Here is an 11,922-nt window from a genome sequence, read left to right on the forward strand (position 1 = left end):
TCACTATACATTTTAAACAGTGAAGTTTTTATTATAATCACCAACAGATTTACCATTATTTTGTTTTCAAGTCAACAGCTATCCGACCATCACCTGAGTTGGTGAGCTAAATAAGGCCTTTTTACACACACTGTCCTTTGTCAAATCTCTGAATGTATAATTTATACAGAAGGGAAATTATAACTGGTAAATTTTGTGGCAAGAATTTTATAAGTTCAAATGTCCAACAAAGTACAAATTTTATTATCGCAGTGTGTATGCTGACATTGACAAAACCACAAAATCAAATATCTACAAAAACACAACTGTTCCTCAATCCACAAAGATTTATATGAACAAAAATAAATAAATCCAGAGTTCACTGTTTCCCACCCTCCATATGTTTGAAACTTTATAACTGCTGTAATAACGTATGTTCTGTTTATAATAACCCTGAGAATGTTGGTAGACTGACAAACCTTTGCATTTTTTAGTTAATATCCTGCTCTTCTTTGTCTGCAAATCATTTTGGACTAATCAGTCAAATTCAAATTGAGAACAAAAACTTCTTTTAAGCAATTATGGACCAATAACAGATGTCAAATGCGGTCAACAGTTCATAGCTTATTGAAAAGTATGTTTGGGATAATATTTAGGTTGGATGAAAATGTAAAGAATCACAATCACATGTTTATTTTCTCAGAATACATAGATATATAACATAAAAGACATGATAGTGTTAGACAGATGAGTCTTCATGATAACAATGATTATAAAATTTGAACAGATATCCTGATCCTGATATAAAGAACCTCTCACAACAGTCTGAAGCTACTAAAACTTAAAACGTTAAATCAAATTAATTCAAGTCATTTAGATCATCATGCCTTTATGCTTTATTAATCTTGGAATAAAGACACCTATGCATTCTGGAAATGCAAATTAAAAAAAAAACAACACAATGTCTGCATGAATTATATCACTTATGCCTCTACATCTAAACCAAGTCCTATCTTGTGACCTCCTTGGTTGAAGTTCTTGCCTTCTATGAGAGTTGATAGTGTAAGTTTAACACCTAGAAAGATAAAGTAAAAATGTAAATATTTCAGTTATAAGATTTTAAAAAAAAAATTTGATAATATTTGTCAACCATCATTTAAGTTATCATAAAATCCTTTATTTACCATTCAACTTTTTAATATAATGATTTAAATTACATGCCAAAGTAGCTAATTACATATAAATTACATTGATTTTTAAATGTAACTAATTACATAACAATTATATTGATTTTTTCAATGTAATTAATTACATTACAATACAATTGAAAAGAGTTGAAAATATCACCAGCCCAATGCATATACCTAGTATTTCTTACTGCAAGACTGGCAATTTTTGTGGAATGACACACCATTTTTGTAATTTTGATTACAAAAACAGTTGTCTTACATTTGTACTTGTTGGGCTAGTGAAATATTAGAAATTCTTTATTCTTAAAAAAAAATAAATCACAAAGTTCATTACTGACTCCATTTTCATTCCATAGAGGTTACTGTTTCATTTCTATAAAGGGCAGGTAATTGTTTAGTATAATTATGACAGCTATTCATAACTTGTACTTTTTACATACCATCTCTTAATTTCTGTGAATAACCCATTCCAATCTGACTGCTGTTGTTTACTTTCAACTGCAATAAAAAGCATACAAATTTTTAACTGACCCAATGCTATCATACATAAACATACCATAGCCTTCATGCAGATTTCAACAGTATTTAGATTGTGTTTGGTTGACCTTATCCTCTTGCTGTCGAAAATATTTGTGAAGATTTTTCCAACCACAGTAAAGATGTAAATACAAGTTTAATGAAAATTTGTGAGTGTCATATAGGTTATATTTTTCCAAAAATGTAGGTCCTCAGATGTAGATTCCATCAAATGGTATACAAATGTATATTCTTGTGGAAATTAAAAAAAATGTATCGATTCAAATTGCCATGAAATAAAAGGTGCAGATAATGTGGATGGAAGGAAGAATGTAGTTCTGTTTTGTTCACTTATATCTATTTTTTGCAAGTATGTGCGAGGACAATGCAACAAATGATAAAAAACAGAAAATCTTATCTTTTTTATCTCTATAGAAAATACTTCACTAGACCTTCTCACTCATTTGGCATTTTTGCACAAAACTGATAATATTCACTAAGAATATTTCAATTGAATGGAAACTGTGGGCATAAAGTCAGTAGATGACTGATAAATTTGGTCATGTGGACTTTTTTGTAAATTTAATTTTGCTGATAGTTCTTGCTAATTACTGTCTCTCAATATCTACTATAAATTCCTCCAAATATGAGAAATGGGTAAATATTGTAATTAAAGGCAATAACTCCTATGAAGAGATAATTTTGGGCATGTTGACTTATTAGTATATCTTGTCTTGTTTATCCTTCTTGCTTCTAAAATGTCTCTCTGTGTATAATGGTTTTCTAGAATGTAGCCACAACATTCCTATATAGCTAAAACTCATCATTAAAGTGCAATAACTTCTTATTAAGTCAACTAATTACTTTGGTCATGTTGACTTATTTGTAGATATTGACTTGCTGATTATTTTTTTAGTTTCTCTATCTATTATAGTTTTCAAAATTATAGCCAAACCAACCCAAATTGGTAGAAACAAATCTTAGGGGCAATAACTCCTAATTAGAGCAGTCTGACAATTCACATCAAATTTAGCCATAGGTAGAACTTTAAATTCAAGTTATTAGTGATCAATTATATTATTTTTAACTTTGATGAACATGTTGATGGGCAGGAGAAATCATCAGACATATTTTCAAATTATATACACCAAGGATGAATTTGACCAAGTTTGGTTCCAACTGGCCCAGTAGTTGCAGAGGAGCAGTCTTTTGTACAAGCTAATGGACAAACAAGCATTCTGTGAGTATTGCATGGCAATACATAGTCCCCTACCAGTTACAAATTCATTGTAATGGAATAAAATTCTAACTTGATCTATAACTTGTCATGGTGTAAACTACATAAAAATATCAAGTCAAAATCTTCAAGCATGACGAAAAAAACTGTTGAAAACTGATTATGTAAGTGAATTTTCTATGTCCAAAGACTATAACTCTGCACAAAATTATCAGACTGGAACAAAATTCCAACTTGATCTGTAACTTGTCATGATAAAATTATCAATTATCAAATCAATATCTTCAAGAATGACAAACAAACCTACCACTGAATTCTTCAAACAATTCACCAAAGAAAAGGAAAAAAATCCAAAATGTAATTTTGTCTTTTAAAAAATGAGTTATTTCCCTTTGAACAGAAATCTACTAATTAATAAGTATTTCATCAAAAATTTAATTCTAGGGAAAGGGCTTTAACTGAACAAAGAGAAAAGTTAAAATCGTGAAAATTGAACTTGACCTGTAACTTGTCATGATAAATCAATAAACCAAATATCAAATCAATATCTTCAAGCACGAAGAAAAAAAGTCTGGAAAACTAATTTGCCGGACTGACAAATGGACAGACAGACAGACAGAAGGACGGAGTGCAAACCTAAAGCCCCCTTCGAATTCGTCGGTAGGGGACTAAAAACCAAGTTATGGCAATAACTCACACTGGCCCAAACGATCAGCTTAAAACAAAAGCAGAAATTGGTACTAAAACTCTACTTGTTTGGAACTCATTGGAATATATTTATAACATTGTCGTAATCAATACATACACTGACTGAAGAATCCCGGTCTAATACATATTTGGCTCCCAATCCAAATCGTGTAGCATTACTTCCTGCGGCCCAGTTAAGGCTTACTCCAGCTTCTAAATCATCACTGATTCGTTGGTAAATAGATGCACCAAATTCAGCTCCATCATTTCTACATTTTAAATCATTCAAGTTTTAAAATAGGTATAACATTAATAATCTTTTTTTAAGAATACCAAGACCCAAGAGTCTAAAATGAAATTATAAATGATCTCGACATCAATGCCTTATTTCATAATAGGCCATTTTAAACCAATTAAAAGAGCAGAGTTCCAATGTCCCCTGCGTTGCACCTCTTTTATCTGTCCAAGGTCAAAAAATTTTAAAAACTTCGTTTTTATCTTTAAAACTTTTTATAAATATCTTAGAGAAATGAAGGCTTGAGAGCAAATGCAATGCAATTTCATATATAATTAATATTTCCAAGGAGCCTAACTTGTTTAAAAATATTTGATCAGCAGTTATTTTTTAAATTGTTATAGACATTGCTGATATAAACCTATGATATCAGTTTCATAAAATCTGGCAAGAATTGTACACATGAGAGTGCTAACAATGCAATTTTCCATATAATCAATATTTCCAAGTGGCATAACTAAAAATAGTTGATCGGTACTGATTTTTGAACTTGTCCGAGACATTGCTGATATAAACCTATGATATAAATTTCATAAAAATCTGGTAAGAATTGTACACATGAGAGCACTCACAATGCAATTGTCTATATAATTAATACTTCTAAGGGGCATAACTCGTAAAAATAATTGATCAGCACTGATTTTCGAACTTGTCAGACACAGTGCTGATATAAACCTATGATATGAGTTTCATAAAAATCTGGCAAGAATTGTACACATGAGCGCGCTAACCATGCAATTTTCCCTATAATTAATGTTTCCAAGGGACATAACTCTTTAAAAAATAATTGATCAGCACTGATTTTCGATCTCGTTCAAGGAATTGCTGATATAAACCTTCAATACAAGTTGTATAAAAATCTGGCAAGAATTGTACAAATGAGAGCGCTAACATTGCAATATTCCATGTTTCCAAGGGGCACATCTGCACTGATTTTCGAACTCGTCTGAGACATTGCTGATATAAAGCTATGATACAAGTTTTATAAAAATCTGGAAAGAATTGTACACGTGAGAGCCCTAACAAGACTGGACGGACCAACAGACGCCTGGTATTTCTATGTCCCCTGCAACACGTTGCACTGCGGACAATAAATCATACATGTACCTAGCCTTTGTATGTTTAGTAGTAATTGACTTTTTACAAGATCTATCAGAACTTTTCAATAAATTCTGGAGGAAAAAAAAAAGATTTTTAGCAATGATAGTGGTGTTTGATGGCACTATTTTCATTTTTTGAAGGGGAATCTCAAAAGCATATTCCTGTTGTAAGCCAATAAAAATAAAAAAGAATATGACAAGAAAAATTGAACACACAACTTACAGGTGTGCTGTAAAGACAAAATTAACCTTAATTGACTATTATATTATGGACTATTTTACTTCTTGTAAGGAAAACAAATGAGAATTTTTCAGAAAAGGATATGCCTTCAAAATTAACAGTCGCTCGAAAGAAAATCTGGCACTTATAAGCATTTTTTATGACTTTCATTTTGCTCTATTCTAAGAGTTATTCCTAAAAGATTCTTTAAAATTCTTCTTTTCATAATTGGTATTTTGTATGATTTTGATCACTATATCTGTACTAATACTTACACATTTGTATGGAGTGTAAAGTCACCAGTAGAGTAACCGACAGCAAAATTGCTCTTGGAAAGTTTTGATTTGGAAGTATCAAAGCTCATTTGGTATCCACCAAGCCAGCCATTGTACCTGTCAAATAGAGCATTTATCACAATAAGATAAAGTTTACATTGTTTTCACATATCATCATTTGGAAAGAGAAATTACCATTTATTGGAATATACATGAATTGTATGGTGTTTTAACCAACAGGTTTCAAAATAAGTGCTCCCCTGCTGGCTGGTGAAAGTACTGCAGGGCCAATTCAGCTTAAACTAGCTTTCCCGTTAAGCCAGTACATTTACGTAAGAAAAAAAAAACCTGTTACTAATGAATGAGCTTCGTATTCATTTATGTGAGCAGTACAAGATAGTGATCCGTATGTGTCCTCTACATAACAAAATAGTGTGTACAAAAAAACAGTGCTATAATTTGATCTATTTCACCAATTGAAAAGTGTTGAATGTTTGGTGAGCAGCCATCTTTGTATGACCTTACCCTAACACTAAGGCACCATTCACGGCTGGTCCAGCAAAATCAAAGTTAACATCACATTCCATATTTACATAATCTTGTTTGTATCCAGTCTTAATTGTTCCCTGCTTCTTTCTGAAAAAAAAAAGTTTCGTCATATATACCTCTAACATGTTACATGCAGATACAACTCATTTTTTTCCCTGGAATTATGTTTTAAATTCTACAAGAGAACTAAGGATGTACATAAAATAAATGTTCAATTATGTTGCTGCGAAAGCCATAACAAATATACCAATTATCTATTAAACAAAGTGTTATGAACTGTAGCTTTAAAATTTACTTTCCTACCATAACATAACATTCACCATTTTGAATTGACCATAAAACTCAAGTTGCATCCTTCTTTTCACATTAAGATACAATAACATGTATGTATTAAAATTTTCTCATTACTTCACTGTCAAATGCTAGTGTTTGATTTGACATAACTTATTTGTGTTACCTACCCTGTCTGTGGAGCAAATGTAGTGTCAAATGCTAATTTTAAACCTTGTACAATTTGGTCCTCAACAGTTATTTCTGTGTTTAACACATTGTCTGTTGTCCATTTTTCTTTGAATGTTAATCCTAGAAAACATATCAGGAATGATTTAATTCTAGATAGCATTGCCACAGTAAAATATTTGCATTTTTTATTCATCTGTTACTGTTAATTCATTTATTTTCATGGGTACAAATTTTCATGGATTGAGGAAAACTTGTATTTTCATGGATATTGGATTTTGTGGTTGTGCCAGTCTTCATACAAGCCAATAGAAGATTTGAAATTCGTTAAACATTTAAATTTGTTGTTCACCTGTATCCTTGAAATCCACGAAAATTTGTATTCCACGAATAATAATGAATCCACAGGTAATACTGTAATGTACACACCTGTATATACACACCTGTATATACTTTCACTCTTTTGTGTTTTAGTGTAATACTTTTCAAGTATTTATCTCAATGACTTATCAAGAAGGAGAAACAAATAATAACTGTTTTATATTCATACTTTATACTTTTTCTGAACTTTGTCATGATGTGTCTGGGGAAGGGTTTGGTGCCAGCAAACTAGTTTAACCCCCCCACATTCTGTATGTGCCTGTCCCAAGTCAGGAGCCTGTCATTCAGTGGTTTTTCGTTTGTTGCTATATATCATATTTGTTTTTCGTTCATTGTTTTTAACATAAATCAGGTCATTAGTTTTCTCATCTTAATTGTTTTACATTTGTCATTTCTAGGCCTTTTATAGCTGACTATGCGGTATGGGTTTTGCTCATTGTTGAAGACTGTAAGGTGACCTATAGTTGTTAAATTCTATGTCATTTGGTCTCTGGTGGAGAGTTGTCTCATTGGCAATCATAACACATCTTCTTATTTTTATAATATCTGTTATGAATGTCACACATCTATCCTATCACACTTAAAAAAAGCCCAGTCACATGTCTTCATGCTGGTCCATGGCCCATTTCCTTAAAGTTGTTTACATATAACTTGTGTATTTTCATAGCAATCTTTTTTACATGATTTAAAATATACAGAACTTTTTCATTACAACCATTTGCATTTCACAAGCTAAACACTAGACAAGTTTTTATGTGTGTATACATTTTGTGTAGGTCAATAAATTAGAGTTCAAGGGTGATTTGAAAGTAAACTTACCGTAATCTTTCCATTTGTACTTGGTTTCTAAACTACCAGCAACTTTACCAGTATCGTGATTGTGGTCTAATTTACTTGTGAATTCTACTTTACTATCTGTTTTTGTTTTAGCCTCTAGTTTATTGGTACCAAAGTCTGAAAAAAAACATCAATCATACACTATAAATTACTGATGCAAATGAAACTATTATTATTTCTGTCAGATATAGACTGACTGAATAGCAAACTTTGTGGTCCTTCAAATAATATGATGGTCCTCCATTTTTAAAAATTGTAATATGCTGGAAAACCTGAAAATGAAATGAAAATACAAAAAAAAAATTTTGTAAGACATAAAAATGTGTATGTTAACAGTTCCATTTGATTTCCTTTTTCAAAATCAAAGGTCTGAAGGTCAGACTTTTAATTTAAGTTTTGTCTGAATCTTAGTCAAAACAATATAATTAGGTGCCCTAAAAATTAGATTGGTGAAATGTTCCTGAGAATAATAAACTTGGATACTTGTCAAAAAGATAACTAAAAAAAAAATGACTTCACAAAACTATGACATTTAGAAGTAAACATACATGTACATAAAAATAAGTTTCATGATATATGAATATATTCTGGCCCCTGGTCTGTTGTAAAAAAAGTTTTTAATGAAAATAGATAGTTTTTTTAACTGTCAAATAGACCAAGCTAAACAAAATCAAGTAAAGGTTTTCAATTGAATGTTTTGAGATGAAAGGTATATTATCTATTGCTTCTTTATCAAAGTGATTAATATTGTTTGTTTTCTATTACGATTTACCTTTTATTTACATTGCACACCTTTCTCAGTTTCTGGCAATTAAAAATAATCCTTTTTGAATTACAGTGTTTTTACCTAGAGGGTTTTTGCATGGTAGTACCCCCATGCATTCATTTAAGTCATTATCCTTCAAATTCATGATCACTATCATATCCAGGGAAAACACCATTTCAAAGAATTGGAAGTTCCTAGCATATCTAGAGCTCTACATAACACTTAATATAAATGAAAAATCTAGTTAAATATCTGATATGGCGGTCCAATTGCAACAACCAACTATTTGTTATGTATTGTTGTCTCTCTTAAATGTAAAAAAAATATTATTGTTATTAGACATCTAGACTTATTACTTATAATGACAAAATTCTAACAGATTCTTGAGACAGTAAACTATGCAACACAATTCAGCAGACTATCTTGCTGCATTGGGTAAACAGGTGTCTGCTTTAGTATACAAATCTGTCAGAAATGTTATACATTAAAAACCATGATAAAAAATACTGCCATTTAACAAAAGTTATCAAAATACTTACTGTAACCTTTACTGAAAAGATCTCTGGCAGATTTTCCTAAATCGGAGTATGATGGAGGTGCCATTGTACCTGAAAAAATACAATAGTAAACTATAAATAATACTTGAGTATGAACTATAAATTGTCTATACTGTTTATATTCCATTTCACTGAAAAAGAAAAAAGCAGGTGTAACAGCACTGCAATCCATATTGTTTTAATGATTTATCATATTTTAATCATGGGTATACCTTATGCAGTCCATGATCAAGTTTGAATAATTCTGTCTGCCAGAGTCCAGATGGAAACTTGCATTAAAGATACACAAATAAAATTTATGAAGCTAAATTGTGCTTTGATTGAGTAAAATTGACATATATATCTCAAAATCGTAGACTTCATTATTTATAACAGCAGTATCAGTCCATATTCAGTAAAGTTTTCTGGTAATATGTATTGGTTCTCTGGTTCATATTGAGTTTTGGGGAAACTATTGAACCGGTTTGTGATTACCTGGCAGTTAGATAGATAGGCTGAGTTTCCGATGGGGGTCGCCTTTTTGAAATATGCAAAAATACATTTGTGGCGATTACAAATCATAAATGGCGAAAAAGTTTGGCAAAAAGAAATATAACAGTTTGACTTTATCCATCTTGTTAATATTTTTCACCTTTCTCTGAACTTTTTCCTGATCAGACAATACTCAAATTTCACTGATTTCACCTTGAACACATTAGGGGTATCAATTTTTTATAGAAAATTAATAATAATCAGCTGATTGTATTTGATAGCATTTGGCAACAACAGACCAATAAAAACAGGTGTTAATTGTATTGTTTAATGAAAATATGTAGTAAAATGGTGTCACGTCACCTGAAGGATTATATTAACAGATTTGATGAAAATAATTGTTTTGAAGTCACAATTGTTTTAGTGCACACCTGTTTTTAAGCATATACTTTTACGTTGCCACTTTTACTATTAATGATGGTTTGGAAAGAAAACTTTTGTTTTGAAGAAAGGATTCAAATGTAAGAAATATATCTGATTTCATTCTTTGTCCTTTTAGAAATCAAGGTACATTGTAAGTATACAATAAAATGATTGAAGATGAAACCTGTGCACCTAAAAGTCAAATTTTACAGTAAAAAAGTTCACGAAATTTTGTTCTATCTGAGGGTTCATTCATTACAATGTAGGATATGAAATTATATATGTAGAATTATAATAAATGAGACAACAATGCTGCAAACTGATTGTTAGCTAGAAGGAAACAAGTTCTAAACAAAAACATGTGAAATGTTTGTGAGTTGGCGAACAAAATTGATAGTGGCGAATAAAGAAATTGACCCAGGGAAAACCCTGTGTAGGGTCATAAGGTTTAACCAGGTCACAAGATGATGGTGACATTCAAGGAACTGGACAAAGGTTTACAGAGTGAAGACTCAGGGGTTGTCCAGCAGGGGACATGCAAGCTGCTCAAATGGATGTTATGCAGCTCAAATTAAGAAAAGGGGGAGAATGTTGTATATCTGGAGATGTAAAGGTAGTCTAACTGGTTGATTTAGGGATCTACTTTGGCTCAAACGATTAGTTCTCTTCTTTAAATTCTGAGATCGAGGGCTGCAATTTATACCCCTAGTACCATCCATGTATTTTTACAATAATTCCATGACGAAATGCCCCTTCCCTGAGGTCAGACAGTCGAAATTTATACCCTCCGTCGTTGTCATATACTGGTTAATTTCTTGCTTGATTTTTTAAAGCTGTTGCTTTGAAGCTTTAACCGAAACACTTTTAATGCATAAACTGATGCTCAAGCTAAATATTTGATCCTTACACGTTTTTTCGCTTCTTCCCTTTTCTGCTGAGAGGACAAGAGAGAAATCAAGGTCACTTTAACGCAGTTTCCGGTTCCGAATTTTTTTTTTTTTTTAAATTTCTGCATTTCTCATGTCTCACAAAACGTATAGACTTATGTTTCAATACTTCAACCACTTTACCATAACTTCTAAATAATTTTTCAATAAAATCTTAAATTTTATGACAACTAGAAGCCTGTTTAAATCCATATGTTTCACGCTTAATGCCTTGTATTGGGAACCAGAAACAAAAAATTAAGAATACCGATCCCGTAAACATACCCCAAAGAAGTTTGACAGTATCTGTTGACTGAACTCAGTTATAGTGACATATAAACATTTAAATAGCAACGTATACATTTACGGCAACTACAATCAATTCAGGCAGCACATATGAATAAATACAGAGCACATGCAACCGTCAATATATATAAACATATAGGCAGTAAAACATAATATATCAATACAGACAAAGCACATGCAGAGTGAAGAGCAGATAAACATATTCACATAAAACACATACAAGCAAGAAAACATAAGATACCAACACATATCACACATGCATCAAGTTTAAAAATAAAAAAAAATAAATAAATAAAGCTCAAACAGGCTTAATTATAAAAGATAAGTTATGAGGCAGCAAGAGATGTCATTATTTGCATGAACTACGGGTACAATTTTCTGAAAAACACCAAGTGGATTTTTTTTTAATTAGCCAAATGTTGGCAGATTCCTTGCCTCATTAAGCAAGAAGTTCCATAGTGTTTCTGCTTCGTAATCAAAGCTTTTCTACCCGCCCAGGCTAGGAATAGATTACCGTAGCTATATTTGGCAAAACCTTTTAGGAATTTTTGGTCTCAATTTCTATTCAACTTCGTACTTTGTTTGGCCTTTTTAACCTTTTTTGATTCGAACGTCACTGATGGGTCTTTTTTAGACGAATCATGCGTCTGTCGCGCACAATTTCAATCCTAGGATCTATGATGATTTTATTTCTCACCATACCTTTTTGTTTTCGGTCATGGTATATCAGCTATGCCTTTATACATAC

At 31.5% G+C, this 11,922-nt stretch overlaps 1 protein-coding gene across 1 annotated transcript; it reads right to left on the bottom strand.

Moving 5' to 3' along the window:
* Positions 1-656: 656 nt before the first annotated feature.
* Positions 657-10,951, bottom strand: LOC127709361 (voltage-dependent anion-selective channel protein 2-like). The gene is made up of 9 exons (XM_052214851.1): positions 10,850-10,951; positions 9,031-9,099; positions 7,708-7,842; positions 6,510-6,630; positions 6,025-6,135; positions 5,500-5,616; positions 3,728-3,878; positions 1,610-1,667; positions 657-1,054 (listed from the first exon to the last, which is right to left on the bottom strand). Exons 2-9 carry the CDS (start codon positions 9,092-9,094, stop codon positions 963-965), a joined length of 849 nt encoding a protein of 282 aa, XP_052070811.1. The 5' UTR covers positions 9,095-9,099; positions 10,850-10,951; the 3' UTR covers positions 657-962.
* Between the last annotated feature and the right edge of the window lie 971 nt (positions 10,952-11,922).

The sequence above is a fragment of the Mytilus californianus genome, unplaced genomic scaffold (assembly GCF_021869535.1).
Source record: "Mytilus californianus isolate M0D057914Y unplaced genomic scaffold, xbMytCali1.0.p SCAF_7, whole genome shotgun sequence".
NCBI lineage: Eukaryota > Metazoa > Mollusca > Bivalvia > Mytilida > Mytilidae > Mytilus > Mytilus californianus.

What these genes read in the sequence shown, in the direction of transcription:
- LOC127709361 (XM_052214851.1), bottom strand. Translation starts at nt 9,094, where the DNA reads ATGGCACCTCCATCATACTCCGATTTAGGAAAATCTGCCAGAGATCTT. An exon ending in AATGGTGCCTTAGTGTTAGG is followed by an intron (nt 5,617 to 6,024) that starts GTAAGGTCATAC and finishes TCTATTTGACAG; the next exon opens with GTACAATGGCTGGCTTGGTG. An exon ending in TTTACACTCCATACAAATGT is followed by an intron (nt 3,879 to 5,499) that starts GTAAGTATTAGT and finishes TTTAAAATGTAG; the next exon opens with AAATGATGGAGCTGAATTTG.